The sequence below is a fragment of the Tachysurus fulvidraco genome, chromosome 15 (assembly GCF_022655615.1).
Source record: "Tachysurus fulvidraco isolate hzauxx_2018 chromosome 15, HZAU_PFXX_2.0, whole genome shotgun sequence".
Classification (NCBI taxonomy): domain Eukaryota; kingdom Metazoa; phylum Chordata; class Actinopteri; order Siluriformes; family Bagridae; genus Tachysurus; species Tachysurus fulvidraco.
In genome coordinates, this window is record NC_062532.1 from 16120659 (window position 1) to 16141205 (window position 20547).

The 20547-nt window shown below is 38.9% G+C and overlaps 1 protein-coding gene across 1 annotated transcript in view; it reads left to right on the forward strand.

The window, feature by feature from the left end:
- Nucleotides 1-12017, forward strand: part of fam20ca (FAM20C golgi associated secretory pathway kinase a) — a 46797-nt gene extending 34780 nt beyond the window's left edge. The window contains exons 4-10 of the mRNA XM_027138988.2: nt 1737-1829; nt 5153-5268; nt 6402-6582; nt 7107-7216; nt 7739-7820; nt 9707-9766; nt 9928-12017. Of these exons, the coding sequence (XP_026994789.1) occupies nt 1737-1829; nt 5153-5268; nt 6402-6582; nt 7107-7216; nt 7739-7820; nt 9707-9766; nt 9928-10174 (889 nt within the window). The 3' untranslated portion in view covers nt 10175-12017. The remainder of the gene's footprint in view (nt 1-1736; nt 1830-5152; nt 5269-6401; nt 6583-7106; nt 7217-7738; nt 7821-9706; nt 9767-9927) is intronic.
- Nucleotides 12018-20547: the final 8530 nt, after the last annotated feature.

The window sequence follows — 20547 nt, forward strand, 5'->3', positions numbered from 1 at the left end:
AGCAGCATTCTGACGCAAAGCACCCCCCCCCCCTTTTTTTTTTTTTGAATAAAGAATATATTCAGGAGAAAACCTCCCTGGTGGTCACAGTTTAAGAGGTACAATGTGCACCAAAGGTGTCAAATTAGGCTGTACCTAGTCCACCCCTGAGTATCTCATTGAATTCTGGGTCAAAAGGTAGACAGACTTTCCTCTCCGGGGAGCTGCTTGGGCTTTTTAGACCTGAATCAGTACAAAATCTTAGCTCTTGCCTTGCAAATAAAAAGCCATTAGTTCCTTTTATATCTCCAAAAAAATGAACACATCATAATAGGTGTTTTTTTGAAGGAAAAAAGATGATCTCAGCAAAATAAAAAAGAGATGTTGAAAAGTCTTTTGTATTTGCAGTTTGTTAGCAGTGGTAGATGGGAAGGAGCTCAGTGAGGTTTAATGGCACATGGGAATAGGGGTACGAAAAAGAGAAGGCACTCACTTAAATGGAATGATATGACAGGCAGAGCTGCACTGAGAGGGAGAGAGAGAGAGAGAGAGAGAGAGAGAGAGAGAGAGAGAGAGAGAGAGAGAGAGAGAGAGAGCGATGGCTGTAATAATGTTTGAGGCAGGCTGTTGGGAAGCCGTAGCGCACACCTGGGTCGCACTAAAACCTCCCAATCTGCCTCAGCTGTGACAGTCTTGGATAGATCGGCCCATCACGCAACAGTAGTTCCAGAAAAAACAACCCTCAGTTTAGATCAAGTTGTGCAAAACATGTCCTGTGCACATTCTGCCAATAAAATACTAGACAGCCAAGATGCACTTAGCTATCTTTCTGCAAGTCTGTCTCTATGTCTCTGGCTTTCTCTTACTGAATATATGAGTAGTGCATTCTACTGTAAAATAAGTGCATACCTACATTTTTGTTGTTGTTGTTGTTGTTTTTTCAAACTAAAATACCAAACCTGCCACTGAATCCGCTATGTGACTGGCTAGGCAACAGTTCATCTCAGACTTGAGGAAAGTCACACAATCAAGTCTGCTGTCAGATTTTTTTTACTATCCATCCGAGTCTGATTACACAAGCTGATGTCTGTAAGACCTGTAAAATTTCTAATTCTTGAAAAGTCTCACTTTTTTTTCCTATACCTTTCTTCTTAAGAGTTCTCTCTCTCTCTCTCTCTCTCTCTTTCTCTCTCTCAGACCTCCTGCTAAAACCTGGAACATGGGCTACCTTTACATCACAGAGTTAATCACAAATCCAATTTTTTGACAACGATTTTTATTTTCGGTTTGATTTTTTTTAGACTTGGGTCAACACAACACTCCAATCTTTTCAAATCATATTTGAGGCCACTTTCTTGTGGTCCTAAATTTGATATATGTCCATGTGCCTGTAATGAGATCTGTCAAATAGGAATTCATGTGCTTTATTTACATCACTGTGTATGTACATAGCACTGAAGTCATCATCCAGTACTGGCAGCATGTCAGCAGGAGCTACCTCAGGGGGAAAAAAGGAAGATTGATGAATAATAGAAGCAAAAGCAGCATCTGGTCTTTTTTTTTTTGTACTTTCTCATGAACTCCAGAGCAAACACTTTTGTGCTGAAGGCCAGTTTTGCAAGTGCACACTTATTTGTTACATTTAAAATGCATTTCACTGTCTTTATTAACACCTCTATATCACACTTCACCAAGTGACAGGATGCTAATCTTAACTCCTCACTGTGTCTCTCTTTCTCTTTCTGTTTGTTTTCCAGGCAAACCAGAGAGCAAGAGACCCCCCCAGACTTTTTCTACTTCTCTGACTTTGAGAGGCACAACGCTGAGATTGCAGCATTTCATCTCGACAGGTAGGCTGCCTGCTTAATAACACCTGCTGAGAGAAAAATAGAAGCCTACTAAAATTCAGTCAGAGATGTATGATCACATGTCCTTATTGTCAGAAGAGATCTGACAGCACATGCCTACACCGTTTGTCTCCAATATGTTCAAATTTGAATAGCACCATGGGATGTGGGATTCCCCCAAAATGGGACTCGGGAGTCCTACTGAGTTGTCAGTAGGAGTTCAAGGGTCATAATGGGAACGGCACGTAAACGTAAAAGCCACCCATGAGATGTTGAAGTTCATTTATGGAAAATTGTGTAGTACATATGGAGGAACCCATCAGGAGCAGACCATCTCTGTAAGTCTCAATGGACTCATTTGGGCTCATTTACTCACATTGTCTTTCTATATAACGTATACCCCAGTTCATCCTTCTACACTTTAAATAAACAGTAAATAAGCAGGTAGCTCTGATATAGCAAGCAGTACAATGCACACAGATGCTAATAATAATTTATGCACCCATTGCACTATTTTTGCACCACTGCATTAGCTCAGAGCTTTAAAAAACAGAATACTACTGGCATAGTGGCCATGACCAAAAACAATTTATGTTACTTAATTATTTAATGGCCATTCAATGGTCTTTCCTTTCAGCAAAGTCATTGAGGATGTGCTTTTAGTCCAAACCCCAAGCTCTGAAACATTCAGCACATAAATGCTGCAACCATTAATTCATTTAATCTGAACCAAGACTGTCTCAAAGAACACATTATTGCTAAACTAACTAGCCACTTAAATAAACAAACAAACAAACAAACAAACAAATAAATAATCATTACTATGAATTATAAATCATTATTATCATAGACATTTTGCTTTGTGCACTTTTTTTTTTTTTTAGCATAAAATGGTCTTTAAATTCCTGAAATTATTTACATGAACCCAACCAAACCAACAAAAAAAGAAAAAAGAAAAACTTTGTCATGCTGTGCCATTTACTCTGTTTTTCCTTACATGGCATCATAGTAGTATTCACTTAAATACAGATATACCTCCATACATACCCTAGGCTGCATAAAAATTAACGTTACTCTCATTTGGCCTGCCTTCGAAGACACATAAATCACACCTGCGGCCACTATAAAATCCCATGAGAGGATGCAATAGGACTACCATCAAATTCTCTTAATCACCAATATAAACTTGAACATATTCATAATGTCCATATGGCCCTAATACTGTATGTTCTGCACAATGACTAACCTATTAAAGTCCAGGATAAACCTCATAGACTATAGACCAGAATGCGACGAGTAACCCATAAAAATTGAATTGAATTGTGAGGTAAGATAATAATGTGAGATAATAATTATGTGCTATGAATTTATGTGCCATTAAAATCCCATGTTCGATGAATATGGTAATAGAAGGCAGCTGGAAGCTATAAAGTGTTTGTAATGTTGTTTTACAAGCTTAACAAGACTTTTTTCTTTGTTGTTGTTTCACAATCCACCCATATTACAGCTAGTTCCAATGGAAGATCTGAGCTTTTATCTAAAGCCTGGAAGTAGATGATGACTCAGCTGAATCTGACCCAACAGCACTATTATTGTATCACACACGATGCAGGTTTTCGAGCCAGTTGTTTGTGTTTTCACCAGGAAAAGATGTTATTTTCTTTTTAAGCAATTCCTTACTATCAGTTAAAGCTTTTAAAATCTATCAACAATTCAAGAACAACCACGGTATCGTTTGAATCACTCTCATCTTCAGACTAAATGCTACACTACGTTCTTGCGATGTCTGGCCAGAAGGTCACATGCATGGCTGTAGGAAAACAAGTTGCATTGATGCTCACACAAGTATCGATTTTACCCAGAATTAGGCTTCACAAGACCCAAAAGAGAAGCTTGGACCCCTTTTACATAGCCAAGTCCCACCAGCTCTGATTCTACACACATTTCTCAGACCCTGTCACTCCAGCCCCTGGCCAGCAGCCTGAAAAGCACTTAGCAGGATTGATTCGATCCAGCTCCCCATGAAGTGGGCAGTGCGGATAACAAGGTGCATATGAGAGCAATCAAAAGCTGGGAGACGCTCCCTGCTGACTTTAACAAGGAAGCTCATAGAGAGAGTCTTTGTGCTGGGTGATTGTTGATTCAGCTTGTTGAGACCCACTTTATTTTATCCACTCTGTTTTTTTTTTTTTTACTTTTGAACAATGAACATAACACCTGCACCTGTAAACTTGTTGATACTTTACTCCTTTGGTACACGCTGCAGTATGCTGCATAACTAATGAAAAAAAAGTGTACTTGGAGCGCAAATAAAAAGTAACAGACAAAGTTATAGTTGAAGGCAGATTTTACAGTTGAAGACATACGGAATATTGGCATTTTTTAGGTGAACTAATTGCAAAAAACGTCTAATAACGACCTGTGTTAAGTTCATGGATACATCCTAATCTCTGCATGGTACCATGTAACATGAAATGGTATCATTGTTGCTTTAATATGAACTAGAGTACAGTATCCCAATAACTGATCCTCTCTCTCTCTCTCTCTCTCTCTCTCTCTCTCTCTCTCTCTCTCTCTCTCTCTATCTATCTATTTCTTTTTTTCTCTCTTCCCTCCTCTATATGTTATAATGTACACCACTAATCCCATATGGCTCACAAGGAACCATGCCTCCACACTGGGCTCTTTGTCAGCTATCTTCAGAGTGACTCAGTGCTTTTGTAGCCCCTGAGTGGCTTTGTATTCCAAGCTTGGGTTTCTGTCCCTCTGGGATCCAGGCACCTCTGGAAAGTCAGTTCACACTGACTACAGGAAGCACTCACAGAGATAGCCCACCTTACACTTATCCACGGTAGACTGTAATAGCGTGTGGCCGGATGTAGGAGTCAAATATGATTGCCTTTAAACTGCCAATAAGTAGCACTGAAGGACGTATCATAAAGTGGAATGAGTTATGAATGGCCTCGCAGGCTAAGGTAGGGCTGAGGCAGCGGCTGTCAGAGATAGGAAGAATGATGGAATCATCACATAGTCTCCGTGTGAGAAATTGCTTATTCTTTTCATAAACCTGCAGCACTCTATAGAATTTGTTCAGTTACATTATTCAGCTTCAACTTATCTCCACTTACTGCTTTATCCTTGTCAGTGTTGTGCGGAACCAGAACCTGTCCGTCTTATGGGACATCGTGGGACATTAACAGATATGTTCCAATTAGCAATGACAATTATATGTTAATTGTGTTACCAAACAAATAGTTCAGGAATATACAGTATGATGTGTTGTGTAAATTGTTATATTTCATTTTTTGTTTGTTTTGAATTTTAAGAATTCTGGATTTCCGACGGGTTCCACCAGTGGCTGGCAGACTAGTAAATATGACGCGGGAGATTCGAGATGTGACCCGAGACAAGAAGCTCTGGCGGACATTCTTCATCTCTCCAGGTACCAGCATGCAGCATATCAACCCTTCCCTTATTTACACTGATGCATTACTTTTCAGTAGTGCTTGTTAGTCTCTGAATTGTTCTACTGTTTTGTGGGTCTTGTTTTTTTTATATTCAGGCATGTAAAAACAATTTTTCTGTGTTGCTGATAATATCTTTCGGATATTGTGCAACTTACATACAGCAGAACCTCTGAGAGAAAATGCACCTATTCTCCCCAAGGCGTCGTGTTAAATTTGATAATAAACAAAAATTAAAATGAACAGAGACTGTGTGAAAAACAGATACAAATTGAAATCTTTCTTGATGTTCACAAAGCATCTGCTTGAGACTAGAGGTGTGCAAAAACAGATTATGGAATAATTAAAATGGAAACCTCTTCAAGTTTAGGTGTCACAACCGGAAGCGGAAGGAGACAGACCCGTATTTAGGATAGCTTCAAATGAAAGGGGTTTAATAAATGATAAAGACAATGACATAAAAACGATAACAAAAGCAATACAAATGAAGACACTTAACAAAGACTAGACATGATGAGGGGTAAACGTAACTAATGATTCCGCGCTGCACTCGGCAACGCGGCTCACTTAAATATAAAAAGACACGATGACACAATAAGGATCAGGTGTGAAGACAGGGAGGGGCAGACGAAGGCGGGGCAGACACGTGACGAGGAAGATAAACAAAAACGGCACGTGGCCAAAAGTCCGGGCTGAGTCCTGACATTAGGCCATGCCCACTTTGGGTTGAAATCTGACACAATTTTTTGGACAAATAAAAAGATATTACAGTATTGTATTACCTACAATTTACCGGTATTTCTATTTTTTATTAATTCACATTTTGAAAGGGAAAAATATTTCAAATTTTAACATTTTTAATGTCAGAACCCATAAAACATTCACCCCTTTCACAATCAGTATTTACCTTATGTTTACTTTTACGCCTGTCGATCTAGTTGAGAATGCCCCTATCCTGGGTGCTACACTTAATCCGTGCTTTTATTTAATTCAGTTTGTTTATTTGATATTATTCACCAGCTTTCATTTCACTGCACGTTGAATACTGTATATTACTGTGTACTTGACACGTCATATATACTCTTGAATCATGAGTCTCTCTTTCCTGCAGCCAACAACATTTGTTTCTATGGTGAATGCTCGTACTATTGCTCCACTGAGCATGCCCTGTGTGGCAAACCTGACCAGATTGAGGGCTCATTGGCTGCCTTTCTGCCTGATTTGGCCCTCGCCAAGCGCAAGACCTGGAGGAACCCCTGGCGTCGCTCATACCATAAGCGCAAGAAAGCTGAGTAAGGCTTCTTCTTTTACTTTTTCCTTTTTCATTCACTTTATCTCAGGTCACCATATACCACTCTGTATGTTCATTAAACTCACAAACTGCCTTTTTCAGCAAAAATCGTTGCCTAGAACAGCTGCCCCAAGACAATAGGCTATGTTTTTTTGGAAGACAGTTTAAGTCATAATTTTTAAATGCAGCATAATGCAAACAGGTCTCACCATTTAGGCTGCTTTCTCTATTCTGATTGTGAAAGAAAAATGAGGGAACATGTACTTTTCTTGTTATATACACAACTTTCTTTCACAATTCCGTATAATCCAGAGCATGGGGGCCTTTAAAAGTGTGACGTTAGAAGTTGGAAGTGTCATAGCGTTGCATAGGTTCATTTAAAACAAAAATTATCACTGCAAACCACAATAACTCATACGGTGTACTACTACAAATAATACTTAAACAATTATATTAATACAAATACTAAATACAATGCAGTGAGTAAAATGGTACACCACAACAATCTGTGGATTGTTTTCTCAGGTGGGAAGTGGATCCAGATTACTGTGATGAAGTTAAACAGACTCCACCCTACGACCATGGCTCCCGTCTGCTGGATATCATGGACATGACCATTTTTGACTTCCTCATGGGTGATTTTTTATTTATTTTTTTTTTTTGCATTTTAGTCTGCATTAACTTCATTGTGGGGGCACGATGGCTTAGTGGTTAGCACGTTCGCCTCACACCTCCAGGGTTGCGAGTTCGATTCCCACCTCCACCTTGTGTGTGTGGAGTTTGCATGTTCTCCCGTGCTTCGGGGGTTTCCTCCGGGTACTCCGGTTTCCTCCCCCGGTCCAAAGACATGCATGGTAGGTTGATTGGCATCTCTGGAAAATTGTCCGTAGTGTGTGAGTGTGTGAGTGAATGAGAGTGTGTGTGTGCGTGTGCCCTGCGATGGGTTGGCACTTCGTCCAGGGTGTATCCTGCCTTGATGCCCGATGACGCCTGAGATAGGCACAGGCTCCCCGTGACCTGAGGTAGTTTGGATAAGCGGTAGAAAATGAATGAACGATTAACTTCATTGTCTAATCAATTCTATTACTCAAATGCTCACAGCAAAGTCTGTAAAGAGGCAAAAAAGTAAGTCTCTTACTCTTTCTCTTCTTGGACAGGCAACATGGACCGTCACCACTATGAAACTTTTGAGAAGTTTGGGAACGAGACATTCATCATCCATCTGGACAACGGCAGAGGGTGAGTCACCTTCAGCACCCTTTTCACACGGCGATATATCTGTGATTAGGCTCTTCATAGCCAGCAAGCAAATACCACACATTCTTCCACTCAGCATTTCTCCATCAGTCATTCGACACCATGGAAACTAGGCATATAAATGAAAATGTACTGTATTAAAAGCAAGGTCAGGCTCACATATTAGTTCCAGCAGAGTTAGTAATGTATGTATTGCTTAAAGCTATGTGTACAGAAACCTCTAGGTATATAAAGTGTGCAGATGTACAGTGCTGGTGAAAGTGTGAAAATCTTCATATCTATCGTGTAGTTCAATACAAAGCACAAGAATGAGCAAAATCCTTACAGCAATTAATAGTTCTGGGTTAATTCATTCGATTCATTTTGTGCTGGTGCTGCTGCTTTTTAAGAACGTTGGGACAAGGAATGAAGAGACCACATTATCGTGCTCATAGGGCAACTTGAGGTTTCTCAAAAGGTTTTATTAAAAAGAAAGAAGATAACACTGGAAGACCCTACATTGTAATATTTCATGCATTTTGGTTTGTTACGGATTGTTTATGAAACAGCTCGGGGGATTTTCATTCTTAAAATCAGATCTATATAATATTTTGTCGCTTCTCCAACTTATAGCCGATTTTCCCTTGTATTTTCATCAAACAGACCTCTAATGTTCTTTACGTAAGGGATAAAACACAATATGTTGAGCAGTCAGTGACGGGTTGTGAGATCACTGTTATCACCCTGATTACTTTTCAATAACAGCACATCCTTCGGTCTTTTATCTTTTATTTAGTCTTCAATCTCAAAAGTTAATTTTACATTTTTTTCTTTCCTCTTTTGGCTATTCCATGTTCTGGGTCGCCACAGCGGATCACGTGGTCCGCGTGTTAGATTTGGCACAGGTTTTACCCCGGATGCCCTTCCTGACGCAACCCTCGCATTTTTATCCAGGCTTGGGACCGGCACTAAGAGTTAACTCTTCAGTGACTGGGTTAGCTCCATGCCCAGGAATCGATCCATGGGAATGTGAGCACAGAATCCTGCCACTGGACCACCTGGGGGATTTTCTTGAAGTTAATATCACACAAAAAAATGCATCGTGTCTTGTTGCCAAGAAACAGCAAAACCATCTATCCTGTAGACTCTCCAAAGACCTTTAGACTTGACTGGTACAATGCACCGATACTGCAGTCTCCTGCTGAAAAAAATCTACATAAACTTTAGCACATTAACAAATAGATACTATTTTAATTATGTCTGTGTAGACAATGTCCACCATACAAGTTGGAGTGTAAGTTGTTACTATAGAAATCATAACGTATAAGAACAAAGGACATTTATAGAGTATAAATCTTGAAGCTGGATCTATGTTAGAGCTGCTGTCATAGAAAATGAATCAACACCGTCTGACAAGTCAGAATCAAAAATTTAACAGCACTGATTTTTTTTTTTACTATTTTTTTTCTCAACAAAGATAGAAATCATTAAGAGATTTTATTTGCTGCAGGAATGATATATGGCATTTTTACGACATGTTTTATCACTAGTATACTATCTAGAGAGCTATGTGAATGATAGATATGATACAAAGAGATATAATTGTCAGAGTAGTGTACTAAATGCTATGTGAATGTTCGGATGTTTGTCCGCAATTCAGAACATTAGTGTGTAATCTGTGATTCTGAACGACTTGTTAAAATAGGGTGAGATTTTGTGTGCTGAACTGATGAACGCCTGACAGATTTCACGCCGTTGCTGTGTCACTGCATGTACTCGATTAATCTAGAATTCTGCTACAAACAGTTAAAAGTCCATTTTCACACTTGAGTCTACTTTTCTCAGGGACTTATTATAATTGTGACTTCTTTTTTTTTTAAACTCAACAGATTTGGAAAACACTCACATGATGAAATGTCAATCTTGGTGCCCTTGACACAGTGCTGCAGGTAATTTGCATGTCACAGACTAAAAAATCTGTCTAATTTCTTTTTTAGTCCCTCTGCTATTTACTTTCTTTGCTTTTTTTGACATTAACTTTCACTTTCTTTTTGTCTTTCTCTCCCTCTGCGTTTCCCTCCTTCCTCTCATGCCCCTTGATCTCACCTAGGGTGAGGAGGTCCACCTATCTGCGGCTTCAGCTGCTGGCTAAGGAGGAGTACCTGCTGAGCTCGCTGATGGAGGAGTCTCTTTTGCATGACCGCCTTTCTCCCATCCTCATTAGGCCGCACCTGCAGGCACTGGATCGACGCCTACGCCTGGCTCTAAACGTTCTGGCCGAATGTGTGGAAAAAGAGGGCTACAGCGCTGTAGTAGAGGACGACATGGAGCATCATCAGACCTCTCGGGTGAGGTAGTGGAACCCTGACCTACACCATGAGCAGGCACCTCATGCTTGAGACGCATGTTTGAATTCAGTGAATTCCAAGAGACTCACCACCAATGCCTCTGAACTGCCACACTGCATACATATACAGTACACGTCTAGAATGTCGACCAGACGTCGTCTTCACGCTTACTTCTGCTCCCCACGTACTTTTTAAGACTTTTTAAGGACCAGAGGCATTACGGAAAAGAGGTCCATTTGATTTCTGTTGATGTTACTCACAAGCACTGGGGATTGTATTTTATGTTCATTTGATTTGTTTCTTTTTACCTTTGAGGTCCAAGGCTTGCATTTTAGCCATGGTGGAAGCTGCAGCACATATTGTTTTGTACATCCTGCTTTTTATTCCATGAATGCTTGTGCAAAACTAATTTATTCAATTTGCATATTTTCAGCATTTCGGTATATTAATAAGATGGTAGCTGTACAGAGATGTACTGTATAGTAGAAGCACAAAGAGACTTTTGACCAGTAATACAGTAACCAACCTGTTTTGTTTATTCAGGTTTACCTGCTTGTTAAACCTTGTTTCTTGATCCAACTGACCGGTTCTCTGGAGCAGGTGTGTTCGATAAGGTTTCAGACTAAATTCTGTTCAAGGAGCAGACCTGATGATCGCTGTATTGGACAACGTACAGCATATGACTGGAATAAGAGGTGAACTTTATTTACTAGTCAGCGTAGGACTGATAGGTATATTTATGGTTGCCGATTTATTTTCTATGTAGCCGTCTGCGCTCTGTGTGTGAAATATTTGCCTAAAGATACATTTAAGCTTTAAGAGTAGTACTGCAGTGCAGTGCTCCTCCTGTGAGGACCTGTATATGACGCCTCTCTTCGCTGTGTGTGACATGATTTGGTTTTCCTAAAGGCTTTCTGAAGCTTACATAGATGCATAGATGCGTCGGACTGGTGCGATCCAGTGTTATGTATTTTTTTATTCCATGTTGTGAACTCTGCACTTCCTCTCTCATTAGAGTTATTCAGCACTGGAGTGAGCATGACATTTGGGGTTATTCAAAAGTGCACTCTTGGTAGGAACTTGGTGGAAAAGTGCAGAATGAGTCTAATTGGTGTTTTTTGTTTTGGCACTGCCTCCCAATCAGCGACATCATGCTGAACGCACCTGTTTCCCCGGCATGGGGAGCTTCGCCACGGTCAGATGCTACGCTACTACAGCTTATTAATTTCCGTGTCTTTTTTCTGTGCCATACATGGGCAAGCTGATCCTTTTTCACTGGCTGCACTCTCCTTTCTTTTTGCCATATATGAATTAGTAAGCAGAATTCACAGCTCTGCATCAGTGTATATAAAGCATTTGTGTTTTTGTATGATTAAACAAATTATCTGTATGCTAAGATTGTTACTAGACATTTTTCAGACTAACGACTACGTCATAGTCATTTCAAATATTTCAGACAAATTCAGCATTACCAGACTTATACAGGTTTTGGTTTTTTTGTTTGTTTTTTTAATCACTAGTAAACTTCAGCCAAAAGGCAAGAGAGTGCCTTCATCATTCCTCATACTGACAACAAAAAGATTTGTTCCATATAACATTGAAAGTATTTCGAGTCACTACGGGCCACATTCAGAGTTAAGTACGAATGAAGAGAAATGCTTGGGAGTTTGAACTTGGTCATGTTTTAATGCCCCAAACATCTGGAAAATATTAATAAGTCAAACTATAAAACACAAACTAATAAAGCTTGATTAAAAAATTCAATCCATGATACAACACATTTCATGTGTGGTTTTATGACCTCGATTTAGTATCCCATGGCATCTCGGGCTCAATTGACTGTCAGAGCACTGTCAGAGAACATCCTTTTAGATTGTGCTGGATCAGTGTTATTGTGTTAAACGCCACCAATTTTACAGCGATACATTTTTTATATTATATTATTCATGTTTATTCTTTATTTTTAAATTGTTACATCATATTACAAGCAATGGAGGGAATGTTATATGCTTCTTCAGCCCTTGTTTCTATCCCAGATTTTTTTTTTCCAGGATCATAGTCTAGTCCTTATGTTTAATGCTGGTGGTCTAGAAAATATCTCTACAGAATCCCTGTATTCTCCTGTAGAGGTCATTTGCATAACCAGAACAGAATTGCAGAAAATCCCTGACATAAGCATGTGCAGGACCAGACTCTGAATAACTTCACCTACTAAGACTTACGACTCTGAATGCAGCCCTGTGTGCACTTGTATGCTGTATGATCGTCAGATTATTATTTATTAACTTCAAAGAATACGTGCAACCGTCATGTTTTCCTGTTTTCCTAATTTAACATTTAGACATTATCAGAAATTGTAGAATTGAATCAACAAGCTACAAATCATGAATGAAGCATCAGTGCGTATGTGTGTTTCTGTGTAAACTCAGTGCCTGTGCAATGATAGAGATACTTGAATGTTTCGGGATTCATCACAACTGAACATCCGAACCCTGAGTTCTGAACCCGACTCCGACTAGCAACCCGAGTGGATTGTGCAGATTCTCAGCAGGGAGGAGGAGAGATCACGCCATGCTATCAGATGCTGTGTAGGCTGGAATAACTCCCGATTCTTTCATCGTGTATGTGTAAATATCTATTAATACTCGAACTGAACCCGAGGCTGTTTTTAACAGCCGAAATGCTTCTGTTTTTCTTTTTTTCTTTTTTTTTTCTTCTCTCTTACGCATTGTTACTGTGAAGACTTGTTTGCAAAAGATAATAGTGTGCAATAAAAAGATGAAGCTGTTGAATGTTTGTTCCAGAAATCAGAACACATCGTGCCGTTCCTGCCAGTTTCCTTAAATACACGTAGGTGTTTACCACGTAAAGGTGTTTATTACAAAGGCATGAAGGAATAGTTCAACTTTTTCTTCTCTGGTTACCTCATTTGCACTATCTGAGTTCTTAAAACAGACAATCATTTAGTCAGGAAACAACAGGAAAACTGCTTACTCAGGCCTCGATGATCATTAAACATTAATGCAAACCCTGCCTTAATGAAAGCTTCATTTAAAGTATACGTTAATACGGCTCTTAATCTCTGAATTTTGAACCGTACAGAGGAAAGAATTTGTAAATATGTATAGAAACATAAACACAGAAGTGTGAAGCTTATGTAACCGTAATGTGTCACAAAGCTTAATAAGCTTATAATCAGTTGTACAAGATTTAGTAAAGGATTTTTTTCCATTTTATACGTATTAAAGTGTATTATTAAATGTACTATGGAGCTACTCTTAGATTTGTTTCAAACATAAAACATGTTTTATGTCTCTTACACTGCATAAGGAAACGTTCTCGTCCATGTGATCACTCTTATTCTACACCTGATTTTATCTTCCAGTGAGTGACTAAGAAAAGATATTACTTCTGATCTTTTGTCACAAGACGATCTTACTAGGACAGAAAGTGTTCTAAAGGCTTGGGAGTGGGAGAAGTGATGTCAGATTTCACTGGCTACTTTGCAATATAAACCAGAAGAAAGAAAAAAATGCTTTGAAATACATGCAATTCTTAATTCTGTCCACCAGGTGGCTTAAATACTCTTCTTTCATTATGTGGGATAAAATATTACAGTGCATTGTTCAGGTGTAAGGCACATCAGCATAAAGCATAGAATTCATCGGGTGCTCTGTGTGAATTGAGCCACAGAGACACTTTCCTACAAGTAAAAGATTTCTGTGTCAAAAAGTCCTGGTTTATTCAGGCAACTGCCACCTGGTCTTCAGGCAACTGCCACCTGGCTGAGTGAGTAAACAAAGCAGTGATGGGTGAGATATTTTGTCCCTAACTTACTTGGTTTTTGTCTTTTTAAGGGGACTAGACTGGGGGCCACCCCATCGGGCACACAGACAATAACACAACTTAAAGATGCTAATCAGTATACAATGCATGTCTTTCTATTGTGGAGAGAAAACCCACAAGAGAACATGCAAACTACACACACACACACACACACACACACACACACACACACACACACACACACACACGGCAACCCCAGAGGTGCGAAGCAAACATGTCAATCACTTTTTTCAAGGTGTCTCTTCGATTAACAATCCTAACACAACCCACAATGCCATTCACATACCCGCGGTGGGAAAGTTCGGCTTTGCCTGATTTAAATTGTTTGTATTTCTTTCAGAATAGTGGATTTCTTTCCACAGTTCTCAGGCCCTGTTTATCCTGACCATGAGCTTCAGTTTCAGCTCTAGTTTCCTCACAATGGTGCTGATTTTTCACATCATATCTCCTCGTTACATATGCATTCATTTTGCTATTCACAGTTAATTGGCAGGCAAGCGGGTTGAAATGCAATACATGATGGACACGTATGTTAGCTGTCGTGTCAGCTGTTTCATTTTACAGCTTTGTCTGGGTTTTGGGGAAGTGCGTGCTGTGATATTGCTAAATGAAGTCATGTAAATATGGTATGAATATTAATGAAGGGAAACAGGCAGCATGATTCAGTAATTTCTGATGAATACTATTTATGAGGAATATTTACATGTGAACAATCTGTGCGCTCATGAATACCAGCACCTACAGATGGTGCAAGATAATGAGCAGCCTTTTTGGTACCCTGGAAGACTGCTGTTAATGATCTAATGCTATAGAGTTTGCAGAAGTAGACTAATACCACCAGACTTGGACAATGTGAATATTTTTGCATACATACAGCATATTTGGATGTACATTTGGTATGGTGTCAGATTTTGTTCAAAGTATAGTATGGTTTATTGACAAAGATGCAGCAGATCATTAAGGAGTAAACATTTCATGTGTAATGGGATATCATTAGCGGTTATGATGTGGCTTTTCATGCCAGAACCAAGACAGAGAATTCTTTATTACAGCTCATTCGTGGCAGCCATGCAAGCGAGCAAAAACAACAATATTATTTGACAAAGAAATGTTTCTCTTTTTCAGTAAGGAGACGATTGCTAACTATTTATGTAAGGTGTCTCTAGTGTTAGCGTTTTGTTATTGTCATTCATTTAAAGAGAAAACATAGAGACTTAGAGTTTGTAGGTTCTATAATGTAAGTGATAACACACTGACGTATAACATTAATTCATAAATTAATTGTGTAATGTGTAATCTGTTGTTGTTTGTTATGGAGGCATTAAATTTGTCCACAAGATGGCAGTATAAACTCATTGGATTTACCAATATTGCAGCCAGAAATGTATTCTGATCTAAGTCATCAATAATAACACTGCAACCCTATCATACCTATATGTGCTTAATTTCATTACAATGTGTAAATGTCAAATAGAAGCTCACATACATGGTTGTTGACTTGTTTCCTCACTTCTGAGCTAAATTAAGCCGGCCCTAAAGGTGTCAAGTCACCTTTCTGAATAAAACATCACCTGAAAGAACATCCTAATGACGTCACCAAATAAGGAGCTGCTGAAATAATAGAGGATGTGTTGTTTTGTTTTGTTTTGTTTTTAAAGGAAGTGCAGAGTAAAATAAGTGCTTGAGTGCTAGGGTAAAATAAAGCCCTGCATGGAATGGCCCATTACCAGATGGTGGTATAGTGGCATGTAGAAGTAGGCAGGATGGAACAGAGGCATTAATCATGGTGGAGATCACATACAGGAACATCCGAATCCAGAGGAACCACAGAAATCAAGCTATGCCATAGTAGCTCCAGATATGGAGGGAAAAGTAGGTACTTATAAACCTAACAGTACAAATGGAATACAAATAGCAATTGTGATAAATGAGGAAAGAAAGTGTTAGCTGGGCCCTTTCGTAAGGCCCTCAACTGCTCATAGATAGATAGATAGATAGATAGATAGATAGATAGATAGATAGATAGATAGATAGATAGATAGATAGATAGATAGATAGATAGATAGATAGATGCTGTCTATATACTATCTAAAGTTCCAAATGTCTACATACATAGGGGGACTTCTGGGATGTGGTAGCTTAGTGGTTAAGGTGTTGGACTACTGAACAGAGGGTTGTGATTTTGAATCCCAGGTCCACCAAGCATCCATTGGAGGCCCTTGATCAAGGCCTTTAACCCTCAGTTGTATAAAAATGAGGTGAATGTAAGTCACTCTGGATAATGCTGTCTGCCAAATGCTGTGAATGTAAATCTTCTACATTATTTCTCTGTAAACACATATCTCTCACATTTGTGTTGTCACGTCTGGTGTCATCATCACATCATCACAACCTTGCAACAGCTTCCTGATAGAAAATATGGAGATCTTACAAAAAGAAAAATAAAATAATAATAATAATAATAATAATAATAATAATAATAATAATAATAATAATAATAACGATGATGATGATAACAACAACAATGATGATGATGATGATAATAATAATAATAATTATCACCATCATCATGAGTCATGTGCAATGTGATTTCAGTGGGGGGAAAAACTAGATAATTATTGCAATGCAGGTCTCCTGTAGATTCTTAGCTTGAGTCAGTTCCACTCAGCCTACACTAGATGGAGTAGTTGCTGTGTTATTCAAGTCTGTTTAGCGAGCCATTAAAAAATCTGACCAGCCTGCTCACAACGAACATGATGCAGAAAGCAATCCTTTTTTTTTTTCTTTTTTTTCTTTTGTTGTTGTTGTTGTTGTTTCTATGTCTAAACCTTGTTCCATTGCATATTTTAGCACCTAAGAACATACAAACACAAAATGGCGTCCACAAGCAGCAGCAGTGACTCAGCAGCAATCAGTTTGTCATCCTTGTAATGGAAACACAGTGATGTATGATGTACGCTCTTATCATCTTCTGTAACCTGCTCAGGGTTGTGGTGGATCATCTCTCTGCTTCACATCACACCGCTCTGTCACTGATTATTTTCCTACAGTAGCACAACACACTCTTATTCCTTACATACATCATGTGTGCTTTCACGCTGATTTAGATTTCACCTGGAATTCCTGTTCACACTTGTTCACCATCTAACCCACTGCTGTATCTACTGTCACAACAATGACCAGGCAAAACAATGATGTCTCGATTACCTGCTTGTTAGAATCAGGCCTTAAAGTACGACTTAGATTTTATTCCATTTTACATTAATAACCTTTAGGTGTTTGTTATTGGGATGAATGACATTTCCTCATAAATTCCCTCAATAAGGCACATGAACGCCTCTAATGCCTGTAACCTTTATCCAAGCGCTTTATAAGCTGCTAAAATGTTCTCGGTGTGCTGACCACGCACCAACCAATGTCCACGCTTGTCGCTATAGCAACAAGGAGCATCCTGCATGCGCATGTACACACACTTTTTTTTGCTCTCCATTGATCATAAGCAGGTCGGAACCACACGAGGCCAGGCTTTTTCTGGCTAATTGAAGCCATGTCTGCTGGTAGCTGGTGAAACTGCAGCTGGGGGTATTGTTAAATCATTTCTCATACACTACCATTGCAAAACTGTGACGCTGCTGTCTTTACAATCTGCTGTAGATTTCAGGGAAAGATTGATCAATTTCTCCAGCTTACTTTTATTTATTTTTTTCTCCAAACACATTATATTAACTAATCCGGTTGTGTGGTTGGGTCACACACAAAAAACTGAGTTTTTTGGACTGAGACAACAGATAAATGTGACTGATATAATGTATTGACAATAATAATTGTTGAATCCTTTGTATTTTACGACACACTGCTTCATGCAGTATTACACTGGTATAGTATCATTGTGAATACAGCCACTGAGAACTAATAGTGGGAAGTGGGACTAGTTTAGGTTAGTATTCTATAGTGTGTAGTAGAGTTTATTTCTAGATTTTATTATTAAGATATGTCGGTCACTTAGGACTTCTTTGATTTTTTTCAAACAATAATGAGAGACTTTTCATTTGTGCTTGATGATCTCACTTGTGTATCAGCAAACCGAAATGAACACACTTATTAATCTGTCAGATTAATTTACAGAAGTCATGATTCTTTGTGGGTCAAGGCTTTATTTTGAGTAACGAGGGTAAATACTATTTTATGATTTAATCAATCATTCAACTCCAAAGGAAATGATAGTTCAATTAAAACAACGTATGCAATCTCTTTCGTTCATTGCTTTCTATATTCCTCGCTCGTTTCTCTGTCGTTTACTTTACAAACTTACCTGCCTTTTTTTATTATTATTTATTCAGAAGCTTTAATTGATGTGTGAACAAGTTTGTACCTTGAGAATTGTGCATTAATTGAGTTCAGGTTGTGATGGCTAGTGTTAATTACTAGAAACACCGGTCCCAACTACAGTGTTAAATTAACTTTGATATTCTTAATTTTGTGTCCAGCTGGACAGTAAACACTGTAGGTGTTAATTCAGCATGTGGGATTTCGCAATGTCTCTGTACTGTATAGAGCTTTGCACAAAATGCTCTACAGGTCTGCAGCACCTAGAAGAAAACGTGAATAGTGTTGATAGAAATTATTCTTTCCTCTTTATTATTATTATTATTATTATTATTATTATTATTATTATTATTATTATTATTATTATTATTATTATTATTATTATTATTATATTTGTTTGTTTATTATATAATAGTGTTGATAGAAATTATTCTTTCCTTTTTATTATTTATTTATTTATTTATTTATTTATTTATTTATTTTGGGATAGGCTAATTGATGTCAAGGAAAACTTGCCTAATAATTAGCACTAGAGGTGGCACAGATCTGATATCCAGTATATCAGTAAAATATGCTGGATTTGATAGCAGAGAAAAAAAAATACATCATATGATCAGATTCATTAATAAATCTAAACTACAGAATTATTCGCAGCACATTGTAACCTCTATAGCAACAGCAAGTAATTTTATTTTTCAATTCTTACATATTAGGTATGAAACAGAGCAATTTAAGAACATGAATGATTCCTCAGACCAAGCCAATGTGCATGTGGTTCAAGGTTTCTTCAGTTCTCCACTCACATTCGCACATTCACAGTCACGTACACACAAATATATAGCACCCTCTCTCTGAACCTAAGAAAAAATGTGAACATATTTAATTAATCATTTCAAACAATAATCTGATGAAGGAATGGTGTTTAACATAGAATGAAAATCCGTGGAAGTCTAGAGGGAAAAGCCGCTTTTTGCTGATATATTGTATTTTATACTGTCTGACCGCTGGGGCTAGCTGGGTACATCCAACCAGCCAATCTCTGTTCCCCTGGTGTGCGGTTGCGTCTGTCAAGGCTGGATGATTACATGTCGTCTCACATAAAAAGAGCGTGGAGACGGGAGAAATCCCAAATGAGTTCCCATGACCTGCTGGTCAGAGTCTTTGATGCAAAATAGGGCTTTGTGTCAGAAAAGCTGTGAAAATAGCTATCGAATATATCAAATATCTCACACCACCCCACACAATGCACAAAAGATTCGTTAAAGGAGTACTGCTAGTTTGTGCTGTAGGTAGAATACTCTATGCAAAATACACACCTTCCACGTACTGTATATAATAAAACTTCCTGTTTATTCTGAAGGGAAGAAAATGCACAGATCTTTTGCAGTTGGAGGGATGTGAAAGCATGCTGAACGTACAGGCTTGTTGTTGAGGTAAAGGAAGGACAGATTAAAGGATTCTGTTCTCCGCCTCCTCATTTTCATTCACGGCACAATCAAGGACACACACACACACACACGCACACACACACACTATACTGTGATTGAACTTGCATTTTCATGCTCTTTCTTACTGGTAGCCTCTTAAAAATGTTTCTTTCACAATCCCTAAATCAGTAGAGTTTGGATCATCAGCAGTTAAACACATTCCCACATGCACAGTCACGTACACACAAATATATAGCACCCTCTCTCTGAACCTAACCTGTGTGGCAACCTTAAACAGCCACACTTCCTACTCTTCTCTCCATATGTCTCTCTCTCTCTCTGTCTCTCTCTGTCTCTCTCTGTCTCTCTCTGTCTCTCTCTCTCTTTAGTTGACAGCGTTGGAGTGGGTGGCCGTCTGTGTTGACTGACGCCCCTTCCTCCACTCTCTATCACAACCACACACATTCACGTTCATATCTCTCTCTCTCTCTCTCTCTCTCTCTCTCTCTCTCCCTCTCTCTCTCTCACTCCTCTTCTTCACCGTGTTGTGCAGTGGTTTGTAGACAGCATGAGAGACTCACTAGCAGAGGCAGCCCCCCCCCCAAGCTAATTCCATTATACATTCGGTGTGGAAGTAAAGGCTGCTTTCTAATTGCTTTCTTATCCCCAGAGCCCCCCCTCTCTCTCAATCGCTCTATCTCTCTCTCTCTCTCTGTCCTCTCTTCTCCCCACAACAGCACCCCTAGTCCACCCGACCGACACACCCCCTCCACCCGCCCCACT